Below are 24,467 nucleotides of genomic sequence, written 5' to 3' on the forward strand. Positions count from 1 at the left end.
TCAGGGTGGATGCGGTCAGCGCGCATGCGTGGCTGAAAGACGCCAAAGCATGTTAAATGATAAACCACTCAGTGTCATTAAATTCTCGGGGGGGGGCAAGGGCTATTAGCCTGTGTATTACGGCGCATAAGTATTTAAAAACAGGACGATGGCACCCTGCACAATGAGCCCATAGTAAAGGGGGCAAAAACAGTAATACACAGTAATATCCAAGAAAATTTAATTGAAATGACGTTTGCATCCTGCGCGTTATTGTTTGGTTTATTATAGCAGAAGGAGTGCATTAGTAGCATTTTCAGGGTAGCGTGGTTCTAATCTTGCCCTGTATACAGGCAATCTAATTACATATTGAGGTATGGGCTGTCCTAGTATTCATACATCTCATATAGTCAATAGAAAACAACTACATAGAGGTTACAAAGAGTCTGTACTGTCAACCTAATGGGCAAAGTGCGGGCAGGCCCTGTCACCATAAATATTCAGCGTAACTGACTCCAGGGGATAGAGTCATTGAGCCCAGAGGTGTCAGTCCCAAGGCGGAACACCCACCGCTGTTCTTTTTCAAACAACCCTGACTCTGTAGGCAGCTGCTCAATCACTGTCCAGTTTAACTCGTTCACACAGTGTTGGTATTCAAGGAAATGGGCTGCCATTTTCGTAGTTGATTTTTTGCATCTAATGTTACTTTTATGCTCATTGATCCTTATTTTGACTTGCCTTGTTGTCATTCCCACGTATTCCTTCTTACAGGGGCATGTGATTAGGTACACAACGTTTTTACTGTTACAGTTGGTAAACGTACGTTGTTCCCAACTGGTACCATTCGTGAAGGTGAGTGTCTGGCTTTTCTTGGTAAGGTGACAGCTGTTGCAGTTGCCACACGGGTGATGGCCCTGTATTCCTTGTAACCTTGTTTGTTCCACTTTTTGTGTGGGAGGTCTTGTATGGACGAGCATGTCCTTTAAATTTCTGCCACGTCTGTGAGCAAACAGCGGTTTTTCCAGATTCAGTGAGCCGCTTGTCAGTGTATGCCAATGCTTGTTGACCAGTTTGGATACTTGGTTTGCAACTGGGCTGTAAGTCGTGACACAGACTGTTCTGCTCGGTTGGTCGTCTTTTTGGAGCTTGTCTTCCAACAGAGCTTCACGGTTGTTATTCCTGGCTATTTTCATTGCCTTCTGGATGATTTGATTCGGATATTTTCTTTGTCTCAGTTTCCTGCTCAAGTCCCTCGCCTGAGTTTTGTACTTGGCTAAGTCGCTACAATTGCGACGTAGGCGTAGGAACTGCCCGTATGGCAAATTCTCCCTCAGGTGACAAGTATACCGTATATTGTCAACCTCACTTTGCACTTTTTAATAATACCAGCCAAGGACATAATAAATAATTTTTTCCTATGAGGCAGGTATTTTTTAATTATAACTTCACTTTTTTCACCTCACCTCACCACTCACACTTCATCCCAAATCACACACCCACACATAGCTCACTAACAAGTGCTCCTACGTATTTGTGAGTCGTAGCACGCCGCATCCCGTAGAGGGGTGCGAAGGCCCCAATGATGAAGCATGACACCAAGGGGCCTGTTGGTGTGTAAGGGGCATTTAACTCCTTGGACGCTCATGACGAGCTCAGCTCGTCATGGTGTACACCTCCATACACTCATGACGAGCTGAGCTCGTCATGAACAATGGGAATGAAGCAAAGTCAGCACAGGAGGAAAATAACACTAGCATCGATGTGGTTAAACAACACTGTGTGCTCCCCATCATTTTAGGGATCACAACCACGTTCTGAGTGGATTCTAATCTGTTTAAACATATTACTAAGGGAGACCGAATCCACTTGTCTCTCTCTCTCCCTCCTTTTGTTATATGTATGTAACCTGAGTAAATGCCTTTCTCTTTAAGATTGGAAATAAGTACTTCTTTCTAATTTTGTTGTAATGTTCACAAAACATGGTGAAATGCATTGTATCTTGAGCTGAAAAATTGTCACGGGTACAGGGCCCTAGCTCATTTAGTTTGCAGCACCCTTGTGAATTACCTAATAAGAAGTGTATGAGATTAAACCGAAACCTGGTTAAAAGCAGACGATGGAACAGCCTATTTACAATTTCCAAATATGGTTCCATTTTAGGCACAGTCTTTAAAAGATAATGTGTTCTAACAGTTGGTTTTCCTAACTCCAACTCTTCTCGTTCACTTGACCACACATTCAAGAGCTGTCTTCTAACCCGCAACATATCCGCACTCACAATCTTATCCGGGTGGTCAAAAAGATCCTGGCAACCCACAGTTGCTAATGAATTCTTGATATAGTACAGCCAAGTGATTTTGTTTGCACCATCCAAAGCCAAACAATCCCTCATGATTCTATGGTTGAGGTCAAGTTGAGGATTGAGCCACGTTTTTAACCAGCAAATTACTGGGGCCAACTTTAGTTTATCCGTTAAATAGCCCATCCCTAATTCTTGATGTACAGAAAAGGTTGGGGTGGATTAAGGGACCGCCAATAGATTGCGGAGAAACTTGTTCTCCACTCTCTGTAACCCCTCCAACGTTCTATAACCCCAAATGGATGAGCCATACATCGCTATTGCTAAACACTTGGATTTATATATTTTCAGAATAGCCTCTACCGGTATTGCCCCTAGCCGCTGTGCGAAACCATTTACTGCTGCGATTGCTCTAGACATCGCATTGATTTTGACCTTATGTTGTACGGCCCAGGTCCCTCCTTCATCAAACACGACCCCTAGATATGCAAACACAGGCACCCTGATTAATTCCGTACCTTCACAATAAAAAGTTCTAAAATTTCCCTTTTTTTCTACCTAAGGTCATTACGTGCGATTTAGCGGTGTTAACCCTAAGGTCCAGAGAATTCATAAAGAGCCCAAAGGCATCTAAAAGCTTCTGTAGGCCGACCGATGTGCGTGCTAATAAGACGGCATCGTCGGCATACAGAAGTACTGGGCAGCGAGCGTGACGTATTAGTGGAACATCCAGGCTAGCCAAGTCTAAGACTTTATCCAGATTATTGATGTAAAGAGTAAAAAGCAGTGGAGCTAAAATACAGCCTTGCCTTACACCTCGGCCTGACTTAAAGTGCCTGGTGCAATTACCCTCTTGGTCAATCCTTATCCTAGCAGTAAGATCCTGGTGCAAATCCGATAGGAAGGAGACAAGACTAGGTTCTATCTCCATCTCAATTAAAATTTGCCACAGTTTGGACCTGTTGACCAGGTCAAAAGCGGACGATAAATCCATAAATGCCAGCTGTAATGACCCTTCTTTAGCTAAGGTGTATTTCCCTGCCAATAGGAATAAATTAAGGCACTGACCTTGGGTCCCCTTACCACGTCTAAAGCCGTACTGAATGTTAGCCACAACGTTGTTATCGTCTAACCATTCTGTTAATTTACCCAGAATCACTCTCCCCAAAATTTTGACTGTTGAATCGATTAGGGAGATGGGTCTATAACATTTAGGGTCCCCTCTCTGCCCTTTTTTAAAGATGGGGACAATAATAGACTAGGACCACGAGGGAGGAAAACCTTGTCCAACACAAGCATTAAAAACATTCGTCAAAATGTTTGCCCAGAATGAGGGATACAACAAACAAATCTGCCGGGACTCCACCACGGCCTGGAGCCTTATTACTCGACATGTTTTTGATGGCCAATTGTACCCCCTCCTCACAAAATGTCAAGACCGTGTCAGTCCCTCCAGAAGCATGTACAGTCTCCTGTTCTCTTCCCCACATTCGGGTGTCTCGTAGATGGCCTCGAAATGAGCTAGCCATTGTCCCTCTGTGATATTACATTCCATTGGAGTGTTATCTACACCCGAGAAGAATGGCTTGTTCACAATTACCCAGAATCTCCCACTGTCTCTAACCCCTTCACTGCGGCGGCTATTCCGCCGCAGTGCATAGGGGGCGGGGCGGAAGAGCAGCGGGCGCATGCTGGTAACGGAACCGCTCCGTCACCAGCATCGGTTGCACTCTGCTTATGACGGAGCGTTCCGTCATGGCCCCGCTCAATAGAAGGCCCAGCGCAGGCGCGGAATTCGCGCTGCGCAGGCGCGTCGGGCGGGCCATGACGGAATCGCTCCGTCATCAGCAGAGCACCACCGCGGCTGATGACGGAGCGGTTCCGTCATCAGCAGGGGAGGGGTTAAGGACATCCACCCAGTTTAGAGCTTCCCAGGCTTCTTTTTTAATCTCGGTTTTCCTGGTATGAAGATCTGACTTATACAGCTTTCTCAATGCTCCTAATTGGTTTTTGTCATGCGGGTCCCTTTTTAGAGCAGTCATCAGGTTACGGTGAGCGCTGGAGCAGTTACTATCGAACCACTTCTCTCCCGAGAATTTGCCTGGTCTAACAGGGCAGGTCAGGTCCGTAGCTACCTGAGCGCAAATACCCTCAAAAGCCCCCACATCTGCCGAACCCTCATTTGCCAAAAGAGAGTATGGGGGGTGCACAACTAGGCTGAAGAGTATGTTGGCGAGGGGTTGTTAGGGTTCTGGGTGCTCTCCGAGGGTGGTGTTATCCGTCTACACACCGCTGAGTAATACTATAGAGTTGTGTTTGCGTGGACCGCAGGTACATCCCCAAAGAGGCACACCGCTAATGATCATCAAACGTGATTCAAAAGTTCATTTGAAAAGTAACATTTATTTTCTTCAATGTTTTTTTGTATTCCTTTTTGGATTATTTTGCTGATATTCAAAGCATATCAGAGGACAACATAGTTATACATATGAACAGTTGTTTCCAATGCATTTCGGGCAGTTCAGCCCTTGATCACGGAAGAGCTGAGGAGGAAGAATACGAAAAAAGGTGTCAGAGGTAACGTGACTATACAGCATGAGAGTTATATACAAGTGCTCGTGGTGTTAAAATCTAGTAGAAGAAACGGGTGCCAAATGAAAGGTGAGGGGTTGTTCCAGAATTTATCAATGGTGAGTAACGCGGTAACCTGCCCGAGAGCGCGATTCTGCGCTACCACGTTACTCACTATGAAGTAAGTGTTGCACATCGGTGTGCTTGCCGAACCCGCGTACCCACCCAACGTTTGTCTTGTTTTGACAGCACGCAATCGGTAATTGCCGAAGCACCCCCACACCCGCTTGCGCTAATATCGAGCACTTCGTTGATGGTAACCTTATATATTAATGTCACTACCTGTTTTTTCTGCACGTCGGTTACACATTTCTATCTCTTAGCGTAATCACCATTGATAAATTCTGGAACAACCCCTCACCTTTCATTTGGCACCCGTTTCTTCTACTAGATTTTAACACCACGAGCACTTGTATATAACTCTCATGCTGTATAGTCACGTTACCTCTGACACCTTTTTTCGTATTCTTCCTCCTCAGCTCTTCCGTGATCAAGGGCTGAACTGCCCGAAATGCATTGGAAACAACTGTTCATATGTATAACTATGTTGTCCTCTGATATGCTTTGAATATCAGCAAAATAATCCAAAAAGGAATACAAAAAAACATTGAAGAAAATAAATGTTACTTTTCAAATGAACTTTTGAATCACGTTTGATGATCATTAGCGGTGTGCCTCTTTGGGGATGTACCTGCGGTCCACGCAAACACAACTCTATAGAACCCTCATTTGCCCCATTCAAACATATTTCCATCTTATCTTCGACTTTTTTGGCTAGTTCCTGAAAGAAATAGTCAGGTAACACCTTTTCCCATTTTACCCGCCTGCCTTGGTCTGTAGGTTTCACACTTCGTGCCTCTCTCTGTGTGCCAATATTCCTTTTTAAACCACAGCTTATATCCAGTTCAAGGATGACTGGATTGTGATCGCTGTGGTAAGACCATCTGGTGTTTTAGGAAACCGCCTTCAATAAAAGGGATAGAGACAAACATAAAATCAATAACCGTATTACTCCCTCTCCTTTCTGATAAAACCATGTCACTAGGTTCATGGAGGTCCAATTTTGCCAGGAGCTCTTCCAGACACTCCCCAGAACGTGTACGCTCAAAGTGTAGCGAGGCATACCTTGCTAAACCAGTGGGATAATTTCCTTTCTGGCAGTTCTGGTAACAAAGATGAATATTGAAATCTCCCATAATGATAATCATAAAATTAGTGGTTTGACTCTCACAATAATGTTCTAAAAACACTCTCACATTAAGCAAATGTTCATTTTCCCTACAACAATCTGCTGAATTATAAAAATTAACCACAAGCAGTTTGAATGAATTATGGGCCAATATTCAATTGCTAAACAGTTCGGGGTCCCTATCATAACTTCTTTATGTGTTCCCCTGAGAATAAGCGAGACCAGCAGTAAAAGACCACCCTTGGCTCTGCCAGAAGAGGAATGCTGGGCAGGCCTACAATAAGATTTAAACCCGTCCACCCAGAAGTCACCCTCAGTGTCCCAGGTTTCTTGGAAACCCAGTATGTCATAGGTTTTAATCAGCTCTAGCCAACTGGGATCCTCCTTTTTAGCTCGTGAACCTGCTATATTCCAGCTTACGATGTTACAATTTAGAGTATTCAGCCCAGCAGCCCCAAACACGCCTAATTTGTCTACATTTCCTTCGTCTCTTACTGAGTCTAGGGGGGCAGTGCCCACGGTTGGTACTTGGTCACAAACTTCTCCAACCTGTGTGCACTGCAGCTCCTTCGCTGGTAGAGATCCAGCAATAGATCCCTGGATGGGAAGGAGGGTACTAGCCCACTCCTGACCAGACATAATAGCACTTCCTGGGCCATCTCCCTGGGAGGTTCTCCCCACCCTTCTACTTACACTTCACCGCCAAATGGGTGAGAAAACCCATGGAAGGTTCGGGATCCTAATGAACCTGATAAACTGCCCCTCTGATCGAGATAATGGCCATCAATAAGTCAATAAGTCAATCCAGCTCATCTAATGCGCTGAACCTATTACTAACTGGGACGGGCTGGAATTAAAGTATTAAAGGTGTTAAGCCCATAATTTGAACCTGCCTTCTGAGTTGGAAACCACCTTTCCCAGGCTCTAGCTCTACTCACTCTACAATGCAGTCGCCCTCAAAACATTTCTTGCCTCGACCCACCCAGCTTACTCTTCGGGCGAATAGTATTTCGCTGTACACCTGTGGAGGTAGAGGCTTATTCCTTTTTAACCAGTGTGTACATTTGTTTTTCAACTCAGCGTATGTCTCAGCTACTCCCTGTTCCAGCCTCGGTACTTTGACCTAGACAACCACATATGGGGCCAATGCCGGGGGTAAATTGATGCATGGTAAAGAAGGGGGCACTGCGCAGGGAATAACAGGCGAAAAACGATCATCAAGGCCTCTAACATTGTTTGCGGAATGAGGAGCACACGCACCTTCTTGGGCTCGGGCTCTGTATCCAGAGGCAAATTCAGTAAACCCTTCTATTTTGTGTGATCTCAGTATTTATGGTGGTACCACCCACAACGGACCCGCTAACAGCAGTAGAGAGCAAAGTCGGATCCAAACCCACACGTGGCTGCTGTATACAAGTCCTGGGCATACAAGAAATAATTTCACTTGAGTCAAGGGGCACCACGTGTGGCGCCAGCGGTTTATCCCTTATTCGATGTCCTTGCAAGAAGAGTCAATCGAGATGGGAGAGTTTGTCCTCGATGAGCTGTAATCTCTCTCTGATGGGAGTCAGTGAGGAAATAATTAAAGCACCCAGTTTATTCCAAAAATGCTCATCGCCTTCAGGTACTTTGGCCCCTTCTGAGTTTGTCGAGAGTAGACTAGCAAAAGTATGTAGAGACCTACTCTCAGGGGAGCCCACCATGTTCGAGGTCTAGGCGGAAACACTCTGATTTGGTTTGTGGGTTTTCGTGTTCCTCCTTGTTTGTGTCCCCCCGACCCGTTTTCTCTTTGTTGCAAGTTCAGAGGTACGAGTCGTGGACTTTTGAATGGCACCGCCTACTGACCTTGTTAATACTCCCATACGAGTTGGATTTTCGGGGGTTGTTTTTCCTTGGGCTCCTGGAATGTCATTTGCTGAGGTCACCTCAATGGGGGGAACCCCAGGTGAGCTTCTATTGACATGCAGGGACTGGTCGGTAATACTCCCCCGTACCAGACTAACAGGATTCCTCTCCACTAGACTCTCTGGAGACCTTACGCACATCAGCCCTCCCAAAGATGAACGTTTAGATTGTACTATCTCCAAAGAAAGCCTCCTCTTAGTCATTGAAATCTCATGAGCCAATAAAGAGGATGCCTTATTAGAAACTGGTCCAGAGTGCCTGTAACCGAGCCGCACGTTGGTTGGTTCTTCCCCTTTGCCCCTACACCGAGACCATCTTTATAACCTCGCTACCGCTGTGATAAGTCAATCAGATTTAATATAAACGAGCGCAAAACTGGAACAAAATCCTGAATTACAACCAAGGACGAAAGCGGACCTTTTTGCGTGTAGAAGTTAGAGGGGGGGCCCGGCACGTCCTTTTCCGGTCTCAAACGGGCCAGCCCTTGGCTTGGGGTTCACCCGGCGCGCGCCCGCACACGTACCGCATAACGGGAGCGGCGAGGTTCCTTTATTCCCCCAGGCACAGGTGAGGGCGGTTAGCTGATGCCGCCTCTGGCCTCGTGGGACTTTGAGTCCTTCCGTCAGAACTCCCGTCTGCCTCCAACATCAAACCGCGATGCGCTGCTGCTTGGTTTGTATTACTCGGATGGTGAAAGGAATCAGTAAAGGAGAAGAAACTAATACTTGTTGTGATGTTTTATTCCCCCTGACGATGCAAGAGCTCAAAGTTGTATAAAACAAGGTCTGTATTGTGAAGTTAAGGAGTGCCTAAGAGTGAAGGTTAGTTAAGAGGATGTTATATTTGATAGCAGTATGAAGAGTTAAAGGGTTTATGGAGACACCAGGGAAGGGTGTATCAGTCTGTGCATGGAAGTCAAAGAATAAGTTTCTTCAAGAGATTCTGTGTAAGTTCAGCACCACATCACCAATAAGATGAACTGCCTGGTGAAGGACAAATACATATGTTCCATAAAATTTGAGGATGAGCTTTTAAGAAAGTTGATATATTTTTCATTATTGAGATGACTAAAAGGCAAACTCTAATGTTGGGTGTCTGACTTTTAGACTTTATGGACGGAATCTGCTGAAGGTAACAAACCTTAATTGGGAAGGGGTGATGTGTATTTGGGGCAGCAGATACTAGCCAGTGAGAGCTTTTTATTGTCTTGAATTTTAGAATTCATTCTTTAGCTGGAAAAAATTGTAGAACGGGGACAGCCCAGGTTGTGTCATAAGTAAACAATCGGTCATCTTTGATTTTCTTAGACGCTGAGGTGAGGATTCTTTCTTACTTTTTCACTCCAACATCTAGGAACCATTTTGTTGGAAAAGGAGCTTTTGAATTGAAACTCTTTTCTAAAGAGAAGGCTGAAAATGAGCATTACTTTTTTTGTGTCAGTCGCACTTCCTTGCAGGCTTTGTAGATTTTGTTTCCATCACATGTTATTGTGTCTTCTTGGGTCTTTTGAGATTGCACCGTTCATGTCAGAATCAAGGTGATTTAATCGTGAATATAAACTTAAGGACATTATCAGCAGCTGATGTGTTCATTGTGATTTATAATCAAATTCACAACCATAATATACAATCACAATGAAACAGCAGCAGCTGACAATGCTGTTAAGATTATAATTATGACTACAACCATTAAGATGGGGTGGTGCGTATTTGAGCCTTTGCTGAATCACTTTCAGGGCACTGTATAGTCAATGTGGAGGGCATCGCCTGCCTGTGCCCCAGAGCAATGCTGGGAAGTGTCAAGATCCAGTCTGGTGCCTGAGCAATATTCATTTGCGAGGGGGGTAAGGGGTGGGGTAAGGGGGTGCTGTGATGAGACATATCCATTATAAATAGAGGTTTCAAATTCAGATTTTAAAAGAGAAGAGTCTGGTCTTCCTCTTCACTAGTTTTCCCAAATCATTAGGACAGTCTCCGATGATTACGTTTACTGTAGCAGAAGCGGGATTGGTGTCCCACAACAGGAACCTAGTCCTAGTTGAGCTGCTCAAAACTGGATACAAATAATAGTTTACAAAGTGAACATAGGTTCACCATCCTTCGGCCTACCTCTGCAGACTGTCTGGAAGCAATCCAGTACAAGCATCTTCCAAATTATTTGATCTAAAGTTGTACAGGCACATTTCTTCCTTGTCGTCCTATCTTCATGTCTTTAAAATTAAATGCCTATTATGCTGGATATTTTAAAGAAAAGTCTTTCTACATTTTTGGATTAATAAGATTAGTCAGAGCAAAAATAATCCCATACCAGGAACTCCTTCTATAGCACAATACCGTGATAGGAATTCTTGTGGCATTTATTTTACTGTCATGTAAATGCCATAGAAAAGTCTGGGTATGATCCAATACGACAGGAGTTTTCCTAAAAAAGAGTTGACTCCAAAACAAAATAAATCAAGAGAAATTCCAGGTTCATTCCAGAGAGAAGAGACAGTTCATGGCATTGTGATTAAAGCTACTTAGCCTTTAAATTGTCCTATGGAGATGAAAAATCCCAGGAAGACAACTTCAATAAAAAATGACCTGCTACCCCAAGTTGGTTACATCCTTCAGCTAGGAGAGTAATCCTTTAACAATTCATTCTCCTACATTGTTTCCCAGGACCTCTTAACTGCCAATAATGGCTTAATTCCTCTAGGAACATAAGCATCACTTAATTGGCTTTACCAGTATTCGGAAAAGAAACTATTCTGTTGAAATGCTACCTGGCTAAAGAACATGAGAATCAGAAAACCAGAAATATCTGAAAAGATAAATCGGGTGCCTTAGATTTTAAATGTGAGGCAGCAGATGCTTTAAGTTATGAATTTGAAATCGGTAGCTGTAACCATTAAAAGGTTAGTGGTGTAGAACTTGACTAGATTCTTTGACATCCAGACTACACAAGTACATTGATTATATGATCTATTAAAATACAGAAACGTAAGTCATAGATCATATTTTATTGGGACAGGTCTTATGCACCTTGACACTTAACTCACAATGTGCCAGTTATTAATTTTCGAACACTTTTTCAGTAAAGAAAATGTTTTTCTGACTGAGCAAAAAAGGTTTTTCAAACGGAGTATGTAGCTTCCAATATGTAATATTGCCTCTGCATAAGGTTAACTACAAACCTATGCCACACTGATGATCGCTCTTTTAGATGAGGAGAGACAGACATGAATACAGTGCAATTACACATTTAAAACACATTTCATTAGGAATACAACAGAAGCTTGATCTATACTTACGACATGAGTTGCTTTCATTGTGCTCCCTGAAAATCTACACAAACTTGTACTGTCTTCTAGCAAAATGTCGCACTCTTCCAGATCTTGAGCATTACAGGCAGGCTTCTCTATATCAGGGTCAGGATTCTGAAAACAAAGAAAAAGAAGGAAAATCGTAATTTAAGATCAGCATTAATTACGATGTTCAATGAAAGGAATAGCAACACACACTTTGATGTCAATGGAACAGCTTTCTATTCAATGATTTTAATGAATTCTACGGTACCAGTTTTCCTATTTAGAAAGCTACAATTGTATTGACAAATGCAAAAAGAACAATTTGAATTTAATTTGAATTTAAAATATTTATATAGCGCAACATACACCATGCGGTTTCTTGGCGCTGTGGAAACACATTTAGCAGTAGGAACGAAAAACTGGAAAAAGAGAAATCAGTTTACATTAAGAAAAGCCTGAGTGAACAGAAAGGTCTTCAGATCTTTTCGGAAGATGGAATAATGTGTGGCCAGACGTAAGTGATCGGGGAGGGAGTTCCAGAAGGATGGTGCTAGGAATGAGAAATTGGCTCCGCCCCATTTCTTACGTCTGTACCGGGGAACCTGAAGGAGTGATTGAGTAGATGAGCGGAGCTCACGAACAGGGGTATACTCTTTTAACAAAGAAGAGATAAAGGCAGGGGCAGTGCCCTGGCGCGCCTGAAAAACCATGCAGCCTGTTTTAAAGAGGGATCGCTCCCTAACAGGTAGCCAATGTAGTGCCTTCAAAAGGGGAGTAGAGTGATGGGAACGGGGAAGGCCATGCACTAATCTGGCCGCCTGGTTTTGAACCAGCTGGAGCTTCCGCAGACTATACGCTGGGATGCCATTGTAGAGGGCGTTGGCGTAGTCCAGCCGGGAGATGACAAGAGTGGACATGATGGATGGACAGAATGCTGAACAATGTCAAACATTCACCCCAGTGCAGAGATCTGGGCCTAAATAAATCGTCTTTTGCTCCCCATGCCACTCCAGTCTAAACACAGCCATATGCAAATCAATCTTGACCCTGCTCCCTATGGGAACATTCCAGCCCGAACTCCCAGACCATGTCCTCCCTGGACCAGAAACAAGCATTCTGGAACCGGTTTTGAGGTATCAACCCTCATCAGCCAGGCTAGCTTGACTTCCGTGGCGTGAAGAGCACAGGACCCACGTTTTGGAATACCCGTCCCACTCAGGTGAGAATTGCAAAAAAGAACAGTTGATGGAAAGAATGCTGAACAATGTCAAACATTCACCACAGTACAGAGATCTGGGCCTAAATCTATAGTTTTTGTGCAGGATCAAGACTGATTTGCATATGACTGGGTCTAAACTGGGGTGAAATAGTGAGCAGAAGAACAATGGATTTAACCCAGATCTCTGGACTAGGGGTGAATGTTTGATTTGTTCCGCATTCCCTCTTCATCTGTGTATCTGCTCCATCTCGCCCTAAGTGCACCAGGTATGCCCAAACATGGGCATACTGTGCCACTGGATTCAAGCTAGCCTGGCTGATCAGGGGGGAAACTCCGTAACTGGTCCCAGGATGCTAATTTCTGGTCCAGGAAAGACCTGGCTTGGCAGTTTAGGCTGGAGTGTTCCCATGAGAAGCAGGTTCAATACTATTTGCATATGGCTGGGTCTAAACTCGGGTGGCATGGTGAGCAAAAGAAGGATGGATTTAATTCAGATCTCTTGACAGAGGGCGAATGTTTGATTTGTTCTGCATTACATCAATCATCTGTGTGTCTTCTGCTTTCTCGCCCTAAATCCCTAAAGAAATGGAGTGGTATGACAACATTAGCTGGGACAAAGTACCAATGCTAAATTATATGGCTATTGTTTGTATGGGTTAATTTGTCTTTCTGTTGACTTCCAAGATTCCTTTATAAACCGTTGGGACTTAAAATATTTATTTGCATCTTACTAGTGAGTGTGCCAGCCTGCACCATGAGGAAAACTGTTGGGTATGTATTTTGAAAATAAAACTGGATGAGAGTAATTGGTACAAATATGTTGCCCTGGTCTGGAATATGGCGACTGAGAGCATGAAAGGCAAGCAGCAGGCTGCCTGAACTCCGGCAGATGGCATCAAATAACCCGACCTCCTGGATCCTAGTCTCAAGAATAGAGGTACCTTCCCTGAAAACTACTTGCCTAATGAACAAATGCCGCTGTTGAATCCATGTTAAGCATGTGAGGAGATCAAGCCCTATAGATTAAAGATTAGCTTCACTGGTCTGCTCTGTGAAGTTGCTGCCCACAGGCATTCAGACTCTCTCTCTTCTCTACCCACCTTCTCTTCATTCTCAATACAGAGAAAAAAGACTCCAGCACAATGTCTCTGAGCTCCGAACAGTTTTGTGGATACTCCCTTGTTCTAGACTGCTACTTCTGACCACACACATACATAAAATTGCCATAGCTGTAATTGGGCTTCCAAGTTTTCTTTTTTCACTGACATAACTGGCCCCCTGATGTGAGGGGCATTATTTCAGATTCAAACAATTTACTGTCTGTCACATGGGGAAAACAGTTCCATGGGAGGAGGGAGAGGGCAAGGATGTGTAATACTGAAGTGCGAAAGTTGACATAGACGGGATATATGTCCTTCTAAGGCTGGTCTGGAGCTACTCAAGCAGCTTGAGGCTACCTCAAGCCCAAAGACAATTAGCGCAATACTCTGCATTGTAAATTCATAAAACACATGTAAGAGTATATTTTTACAATGAGTGTCTCTATATCATTGTGACCGGCAATAGCTGTACAAACACTGGTTCTATAATTGACATTTTGTGGAAGAATATGACTGGCAGTGCCTTACAGCAAGAATAGAGGAGATGCGAACGCCCAGAAATTCCCTGTAATCTCACAACTGGCATAACACTTAGGAGTAAGATGCAGAAGTCAGACTGACAAAAACTCATATTATAGGAGAAGGCTTGTAAAGATTTAAGCAGCCACATCTACTTCAACTTCCCTAAACTATTAGTTATGGGTAAGCATAGACAAAGCAATTCCAGGAACAATGCAATTAATGCAATTTGTGGAAAATACCAATAATGCAATTTGTGGAACATACCAATCTTCTACATCCCACCCAGTTTGGGTTCCGGCCTCGCCACTCGACGGAGTCAGCGCTCCTCATGGCATCCGAAACCATCAGGCAGGGCGCAGACGAGGGCCATTCTATGGCCTTGATCCTTCTGGACCTTAGCGCTGCGTTCGACACTGTAGCTCATTCCATCTTGCTACTGTGTCTGAACAAAGGAGGGGTAGGAGGTGCAGCGCTAAAATGGATCCAGTCGTTTTTATCTGGCCGAGGTTTCCAAGTCAGGCAGGGCGACTGCTACTCTGAGCGAGTAGCCTTGGACCAGGGGGTGCCGCAGGGCTCGTCCCTGAGTCCAACTCTTTTTAATCTGTACGTTGCCCCGGTTGCCACCATAGTGGAGAGTCACGGTTTGCGCATGGTGTCATACGCCGACGACACGCAGCTGGTCATCTCCCTATCGCGAGCACCCGGTCTTGCGGCAGACATCTTCAGAGCATGCATGCAAGACCTAGCTGCCTGGATGTCTGCCAACTGCCTTAAGCTCAACGGAGGCAAGACTGAGGTGCTGGTGGTGGGCGGAGACCGAGCGGCTTGGACGTCGGCGTGGTGGCCACCTTGCCTAGGACCAACACCAATCCCCTGCCAGAAGGCGAGGAATCTAGGTGTCTGGTTCGACTCCAACCTAACTTTCGGACCCCAGGTCAATCGTGTGGTTGGTACCTGTTTCGGGATCCTCAAGACCCTCAGGAAGGTTCTGGAGCTCCTTCCTATTAAAGCCCGCCAAATACTCGTGCATGCACTAGTCACGTCCAGGATGGACTATGGCAACCTGCTCTACCTGGGGACCCTCGAGAAGAATTTGAGCCGCCTGCAGGTTTTACAAAATGTCGCAGCCCGGTTGGTTCTCAGACTGCCCAGAAGATCAGCTTCTAAAACCGCGCTCCAGGCCCTACACTGGCTTCCGGTGAGAAGCAGGGTGGAATTTAAAGCACTATGCACCTGTCATCGGATTATCAATGGCAGGGCACCTCTCCCCCTACAGGGTCTCCTGACACAATACGAGCCTTCTCGTTCCCTCAGATCCTCTGGCTCGGGACGCCTGCCCATTCCTAAGGTGTCCAAAGCAAGGATGGGCGGCAGATCCTTCAGGTATCTGGCTGCATCTAGCTGGAACAAACTCCCTGTGGCGTTGCGCCTGGAACTCTCAGAGCCCATCTTCAGAGCTAAGTTAAAAACATTTCTTTATGCCCGGTAGTGGGTTCCCACCTTAGCACTTTTTTTTCCTGCTAGCGCTCGCAACATATCGCGGGGACACGCCGTCTGGCGTCACCCTGCGCTTTACAAGACCCCCCTATTATTATTATTATTATTATATCACAGGCTGATCTGGGCTCATCTGAACCCAGGACCGCCTCTGTGGACATAATGCTCCAATCAGACCATGTACTTACCATGACTCTCCAGTTAGTATCTAAGGCTATAGACCATGATAATCAATCAACCAACTAGTATTTGTATAGCGTGGCTCAGCACCCAGGGGGAATCCAGATGATGTGCTGCAGTTCTCAGTCAAAGAGCCGGGTCTTTAGACCCTTCTTGAATTGGTCCAGCAATGGTCAAATGTGGAGGTGGAGAAGGAGGGTGTTCCAGCAGAAATGGCCAAAAGATAACCTTTTAGAGTGCAGAGCCTTGCTGGGCCAGAGAAAGAATAAAGAGGAGAACCTCCTAAAGGGGAGCAGCAAGAGGATCCACAGCCTTTGCTGCGCACCATGCCACAAACTTGTTCCATATACAGGTGTATACCGTTTTGGTGGAGTGACGCCTGGATGCCAAGATAACGTTACAGACTTCGGGAGGAAGGCTGAAAGCTGTCAACTGTCGCTGCTCAATCTACACGGAAGGAGGTGGAGGCTGGACAGGTTCGGGTGGAGGATTGTCCCCCCTGATGCTGCGACAGAAGATCCTCCCGAAGGGGCAGTCTGATTGGAGGAATGATGGCCATGTGCAAGAGCTCGGGATACCAGACTCTTCATGCCCAGTCCGAGGCCATAAGATTGACTAGGGCGCTTGATCTTCTCCAACACTCTGGGTAGAAGTGGAATAGGCGGAAAGGCGCACAGAAGACCGCAACTCCACTCGCGACAAAAAGCGACTGGATTCAGCGCCGGAGGAGGTGTCACGAGGTCGACTGATGCCGATCTGGATCCAGGCCTGGATCCCTGGATCCCTGGGGGCCCTGTGGCGCCGAAGCCACCGTCATCGAAGGCCCAAAGCCCCCAGCCTAGTCTGTGGGGCCCGAAGGCGCGCCGGAGTAGTAGGGCTCCCCAAACATCGAGTGGGAGGCTTCGTAAAAGCTACGAAGTTGAGCAGGGGTCGCCCGGCTTCTGGAAAAGAAGGGAAGCTTGGGGTCAACCCAGCAGGCTCCGTGGGCGGAGCCGGACGGCTACCTTCTTTAACCCGCGTCCCATCAGTCGCCGGACGGGCAGGATGCGAAGAGCGATGAAGCTTCTTCGACTTCTTTTTGTGCTTAGACTTATCCGAATACGAAGACTTCAACGATGATTGGTTATAATGGCTCCGCAACTTGGCCAACAACCGGGACCTCGAGCTGCGCGGAGCAGACTGCTGGGCCTCGAGAAGCTTTCGGGACCGCTCCTGCAAAGGACTTCAGATTAATGGCACGGCAGTCAGAGCACGACTTCGGGTTATGGTCGCGTCCAAACACCAAAGGCACACGAGGTGCGGGCCAGTAAACAACATCAATTTGTGACAGGAGGCGCAAGCTTTGACGCCGATTTGAGGACGGGACATCCATACATGCACCAGGAGTCGAACAACTCGAAAAGATGTCGACAAAAAGTCGCAAAGAGAGAGTCAAAAGCTGACTTGAGGTGCTGCTCTCTTTGGCTCTGCGCTGACTGGCGCGGAAAAAGAAAGAATTGACGTCAGCGCACAGGGGCGGCATCTAAGTAGATACCGCAATGTAATTCCGGCGACCACGACACACGCGGAGTCAACCAATGCCACCTACCATCACGTAGGGGTACTGCTGAAAAATTCTCTGGATCCAGTCTGGTGCCCGGGGGTAATTCTAAGGGGAGGAATCCATAACTAATGGTCTTTCAGATACAAGATTTTCACATCCATAGTTACTGTCACACACATGACAGCCCGAGTGCAAGCTTCATCCAGCACCTTGCACTTATGACTATTCCAATATGTCTCCCACCATATTCTCAGTTCACATGCCCATCTCAATAAAACATAGTTTAACACTACAAAATAGCTCCCGTGCATAAGCGTTAGGTTGAAGACTCTCCTACCGGAAGTCAGGCAACCGGACGTCAGGCAATTGGATATATTACGAGGACCGGCAAACACTCCGATCAATATGCAGGCACAGAATAGTGCAACCAGCAGATACCGTGAGCACATTACCTGTGCCTCTACACCAGCAAATAACGGGCGATTCTGTCATAATCGTCACAAAAGTAGCGACCCCCCTGCACAGCCTCTTCAATACCATTTGTTCTTCTTTCTGTTCTCTCTTTTCTATTGCCATCCATAGCCCTTTACAGTGCGGGCGGACATGCGATAGCCTATGGATCGATCTGAACTTTACAAATAGGTAAGAATGCATGGATTGTAGCGGTTTAGGTTATGTGCAATACCTTGGACCGACAACCTGTCATTATGATAATCCTCATCACTAACTTATCTAATGAGTGTGAACTCCCTTTGGAGACCCTGCGCTGACCCACAACATTGAATGTGTGCACAGAGTCAATGTATTTGGAGCTCTTACTCAACACCCTATTTGGGTGCCAACAGCACCTCTCTCCTGCCTAGCAAGAGAGTACATGATTGGGATGAGATGCCATCAACCATCTCACAATTGAGAACTATACAATAAATATATTTTTGGGTCTGTCTATGTATTGTTTGTGTGTTTTTTATCTTCTGATTTTTCCAGGTCGCAACAAGAGCGGTTATAACAAGCTTATGCCACTCTGTAGATTTCACAAGGGGGAACGCTCTTCTTCTTTTAATATAGGAGTTCTTTATTTGCTTATTTGATTTTCACATCTTAAATTCACCCTTTTTGGTCCTGATGAAGCGCCAATGATCGTTTTGACCACTGGAGGGCGCAACCTAATAGCTACTGGGATACATGATTAGCCAGTCAGTAACATATTACCTATGTTATGCCTGTCAGGGGAACCAAAATATTCAAAACCCTTTATGTATCCCTAAGCTAGTTTTAATTATTCACTCACCCTTTTTCACTCACCCTTTTTTCACTGAAAAATCTCACACCCTCACTCATCATACAGTGTAATTTAAAGATCGCCACCAAAGTAACCCTTTGGGGGACCCGTATAGAATTGAAGCGCCGGCCCAACGAGGAGCAACGCCCAATGATGAAGCATGACATCCCTTGGGATGTGTCAGGGCAACAAGAGACAAGATCTGTGATTGCCTTTATCTGTGAGTACAGAACCTAGACTGTTCTGTTCTATTCCCTTCCTTTTCTGTGTGGACATTAATTGTGTCCCTATAGGAACAGTAATTTACTTTTTGGATTTATACTACTACGTGGAGCACAAGTACTGGACCGCAACTAGCTCCCACCCCCCTCTCCTTTGATTAACAGACATAATGCCCCAATCAGACCATGTACTTACCATGACTCACCAGTTATTAGCGAAGGCTATAGGACCTGATAATCAATCAACTAGTATTTGTATAGTGTGGCTCATCACCCCGGGAGGTATCCAGGTGTGTGCTGCAGTTCTCAGTTGACGAGCCGGCTCTTCAGATCCTTCTTGAATTGCTTCAGTAATGGTAAAGTGTGGAGGTGGAGAAGGAGGGTGTCCCAAGCTTTGGTGGTGAGGTGTGAGAATGAGCGTTCTCAGAGGCGGATGCAGTGGATGCATGCCGTCTGAGTGAGGACAAGGTGTGAGGAGCAAAGGTTTCTGGAAGGTTGGGGGAAGGTCAAACGGTGGTTCATGTAGTGTGGTCCTTGGTTGTGGAGGGCTTTGTAGGCACGGGTCAGGAGGTTGAATTGGCATCTTGTCTGGACAGGGAGTCAGTGGAGGTCTTTTATGTGCTGTGTGATATGTGTTCTTTTTGGTAGGTTGAGGTTCAGCCTAGCTGCTGCGTTCTGGATTGTCTGGAACCTTTGAAGGAGTTTGGAGGTTGTGCCGGCATAGAGTGAGTTGCAGTGGTCGAGCTGGCTGTTGATGAGGGCCTGGGTTATGATTTTTATGGTGCTGATGGGGAGCGATCTGAGGATTTTTGATTTGCCGTTTCAAGGAACGTTTGCTGCCAAGTGTGATGCTGAGGTTGTGGGAGTGGTCTTTCGGTGTGGGCTTGGGTCCAAGGTCCGCTGGCCACCAGGAGTCAGTCCAGACGGCAGTGTGTCTGTCAACGATCAGGGATTCCATTTTATCTGTGTTGAGTTTGAGGCAGCCAGACCAGAGCAGTCATTAATAATTACTCCTGAGAAATAAGTCACAATCTCCCAGATCCATCCACTTGCCCAGACTGTCAGTAGACCAGTAGCAACCGAGCTGAACGGTCTTTCCACACTATACCCAAAATTAATGCCCAAATCATCATTAATACAATCTGTCAAGACAGCACAAGTTCAGACATTTACATCTGAGCAAAAGACACGGCAACCCCCTATCCAAAAAAAGATGCAAAATGAAGATCACTGCTCCTCAGAGATTCATATTATGAGAAATCTCCTAAAATCACTGAACGTATTTTTATGACAAAGCCAAGGTGATTAGACAGATACAACCAATACTTGCCAAATTTATCTGTCCACTGGATTCTCACCCGACAGAGCAGAATAGGCTATTAGAGAAGACCAGACCACAAGCAATACAACTGGTTGCTAATGACATATTAAATTAAATAACTCAATCCCCCCATTTAGCAGACCCACAGTTGCAATATTCAAACTTCAGTCTAAACTACAAATCAAAGCTGGGCAGATTAGATGTAATCAGGCATTAGCGATTTCTTCAAAATCCCTAGATATAAGCCATTTGAGACCTAAAATTAGATACTTTTGGACTGGAAGAATGCCACACATTTACCATCTCCTATTGTTTCAGGACATGAAGATTCAGAAGACACCACAAAATCCACATCCTCTTTAGTAGCACCAGTCTCTATTAAAACCATTTTTAAACCCATCTTAAGAGAGACCAAAGCAGTTAAGAAATTCTAAGCAGGTCAATCCCCGAAATTGTGATCTTATCCACCACATAAGCAACAGTAGATGACCGCTTCACCTCAGTGGTTTATTTTTGGAAAGATACGGAGCCCCACATGGAAACTTTGGACTCAATCACCAGTGAGAACCAGCTGAAAACTGATTTGATTTTGATTCCACTTGATGGGTGATTGATCTCGTTTCCTTTGATGATTGAATTGCAATTCCCGCAATTGTGGCATGGTAGAGTGCCTTTGTATGTTTTAGGGGATGAGGTTGATTTTTGTTTCAACAGTTCTTTGAGGTTTCTGGTTTCATCAAGTGGAATCAAAATCAAATTACAAGTTAATGGCACTTGTGACAGCACCAATTTGATATACATGTTGAAAGGCCCATGTGGACTTCCATATGTGGGTAAAACGTCAAGGAAAATGAAAACTCGACTAACAGAACATCGAAGCAATATCAGATTAAAATCAGCCAAATCTACAGTTGCAGTACATTTCAACGAACATCAACATAATCCAAGTCAATTAAAATATGGCATACTCGAATTGGTACCTGTATTGCCAGGAAGAGACAATGACCAACATCTTTTGAGAAGAGAACTTTATTGGATACACAGACTTTCATCGACCGTGCCAAGAGGATTAAATGAACGGCTTGAATTTAGCGGTCCTTTATAAACAGAGTATGAGATCCACCTTCTAGATCCAGAATGAACCAATTATGAACACTTTGTCTATTTTTTCTTAGAAAATTTATTTGTTTTCATCAGCAATGTAATATCTAAGCAGTTATGTACATGTTTATATTGACCATGCATATACTCGTTTACACTTTTCCTATTACGTCATAATACTAACGATCACCTGTCACATTGTTTACTTCCCCGAACACACAAAGTTTCAAATCCTTTCACACCATCGCGGCATCACGTGATTACCCCTTTAGCCTATCCTTGCTGAGATACTTTTCCCCAGCAGACAGGAAGTGCACTTAATTTTATTTTATTTTTGCTATCATCAGCCTACCATCACTTATATTAACATCCTTTGATAGCAATTTCTGTTATGCTATCATGTACATCAGTTATGACCACTCTATATTTTCGCGATCACACATGACCATTTTTTAGCCAATCACTGTACGGTAGACAATCTGCCATACCACATGACCTCGCACATCCATTTAGAGTACAGCACACAGTGTTCGAACATCGTCGGAACACCGAATTTTTGAAGTTACGAGTGCCAGAATACCATCGTCCTTTACCTCGCGGTAAGCTACTTTTTTCAAAACGGATACCTCTAGTCCTACTGTATGTAACAGCGTACACCCAACCCCGTTGAATCGCTAATATGACAACGTTCACTTTTTTTTCACAGGTTCTTGGGAACCTGCTAAAGAATCAGATCCACACTTTGTGATCAGGTTAGACTTGTAAAATTCAAGCCACTGCATGTTTCGCACTTTAGATTAACTGCAAGAACGTGAGCACTTTTTCCGAATAGTATGGTCACACACTGCGCGCACATTAGAACCGCTATTTTATACGGTACCATTTAAATGGTTGGCACCCTTTTGGACACATTTAGTTCACGTATTCTGTTACCTTTTGATTCACACAGCAAACTTTCACTTTTCCGTATGCATGAAGATAAATGTGTCATACCCGATGACTCACACTGAAATCTCCCCCTCTCTCCCTTATGCATGATGACAAATGCGTCATACTTGATTAACTGAACAATCTTGCTTGTGTACCACATGTATTTTGAACGAATATTTAATTTGAAATTGTACTTGGTCACTTTTAGAAAACTACACGGCCCCTGAGGAAGGGCAAAGCCCGAAATGCATTGGGCCACCAGGCCACTTGCTTGAACATTATGAATTTAATAATGTGATGAATCAACAAAAATAAAAAAGAATGAGATCAACTACAAAAGAGAACCTTGATTAACTTTTTTGAATAAACTAAAGAACCATCTCTTTGAGTGCCCTGGAGGGACACTGGTCTCGAGGGAAACAGTGCGATTTTCAGTATCGTTTCACCCCAAGTACTGGGGGTGTTACTCCACAGGCACCACCTATCCACATGGACATTTAGACTACACTTCACACTGGTGTGCGTTTCCTACAAGCCACTTTGGGATATATCATTTAAAAGGATCTCACAACTGATATAAATCACATAGATATTTTACTTTTAAGGATGCATTACTGCTGGTGATGTAGTTCACGGATTAGATATCCTCTAAAGAAGTTAGGTAAACCACTAAATATGACTATTTATGCTACAATAACAAAAAATATTAGAACATTCAACTAAGGGTCAACACCTCACAATTTCACACTAGTTGCCTGCCACTACTCCTTTAAAAATGAGATCCTGAAAACGATTTGTTAACACAAGTTTCATATAAAAGTAAAAAATTAGGGCAAGTTTTCAGTTAATTTCCTGGCAAATTGTTCACTAATTAAATGGAAATATACATACAGAAAATAATCAGCACAACCAGTCCTCAGCTGCAATTTTAATACCCCAGAATCACTGGAATTTGAGGGAAACCGAGGACTAGGCAAAAGATGGCAGAACCAAAACCAGGGAACAAGGGAGATAAGGACACAATGACAGAATTACAGGTGAGGACACGAGTTTAGAGCCCCATATATAACCTATCATAACACCTGGACAGGTAGAATTTCAATCTGTTAACAAAAGGCATGTCATTTGTTTCCTTTAACTCAACTCAGTTATGTACAAACCAGAATGGAAATAATTGACTTTTGTCAGGAAATGAGATATACAGTCTTCTTTGCCAAAATAGGCATTTCTCACTGAGAAAATTTTTCAGGTCTAAAGAAGTCTTGCATTCGTTATCCACCCTCACAATACATGCCCATAGAGGTGTTGACATTTGAAAAAACAATGAATGATAAACTGGAATTCAGAGACAAGTATGTAAAAAGTAATTTGACTAAGGAAGAAAAATTTGCTCTTGAAACTTAAAGAATGTTATGAGATTATAATTAAACCAGCGGGCAAAGTGGGAGCTATTGTCATTATAAATAGAAACAACTATAAGGCTGAAATAATAAGACAACTTCAAAACAATTACAAATAAAAAAGTATACCTGAAGACTCCACCATGCCTATACTACATGAATTGAGCACATTATACAACAAGGAGTAAATGGAGGATGGGTATCAAAGAAAGAGCAGGACCCAGTAAATAAGAGTGGCAGATAACATGTAATTTTTATACTGCCCATGATCCTTAAGAATCCAGTACACCCTCCTAGGCGAACAATACCCTCAGGTGTGAGCTCAATCTTAAAACCTTTAGCAAAATATGTTGATTTACTTTTGAAACCTTAAATGAGACATACAGGGTTACCTAAAGGACACCATGGGATACTATTAAACTGGAGGAGATCCAGTTCAATGAGCAAAAAGACGTTATGGTCACACTGGATACTGTTAGTTAGAAACTAACATTTCGTAAGAAGTGGTCATTGAGGCAGAGAAATGTTTTCTTGAAACCAGATAAATAACACATGGGGTACCTACTGAATATATTCTAGAACTGGCACAGTTGTGCATTAGGAGAAATTCTTTTTGTTTCAACAATTCTATTTACAAATCAAAGGGAGTGTCACTGGGTATCTATTACGTTTATGGACTTATATGAAGTCAAATGGATCTTTGACAATATCTTTTAAGAAAAATATAGTGATATGGAAATGTTATATTGACAACATCATAATGATCAGAAAGGGATCAGAGGAAGAACTCCAATCTTCTATGAGTGGTTGAGTCCTCTAAATATAGATATTTCAAATAACATCAATTTAGACCCAAATT

General features: G+C 44.1%; 1 protein-coding gene across 1 annotated transcript in view; it reads right to left on the reverse strand.

Moving 5' to 3' along the window:
* NUDCD1 (NudC domain containing 1) overlaps positions 1 to 24,467 on the reverse strand; it is a 469,559-nt gene that overhangs the window by 102,368 nt on the left and 342,724 nt on the right. The window contains exon 8 of the mRNA XM_086966120.1: positions 11,296 to 11,421. Within this exon, the coding sequence (XP_086822246.1) occupies positions 11,296 to 11,421 (126 nt within the window). The remainder of the gene's footprint in view (positions 1 to 11,295; positions 11,422 to 24,467) is intronic.

Source organism: Lissotriton vulgaris, chromosome 4_1 (genome assembly GCF_964263255.1).
Source record: "Lissotriton vulgaris chromosome 4_1, aLisVul1.2, whole genome shotgun sequence".
NCBI lineage: Eukaryota > Metazoa > Chordata > Amphibia > Caudata > Salamandridae > Lissotriton > Lissotriton vulgaris.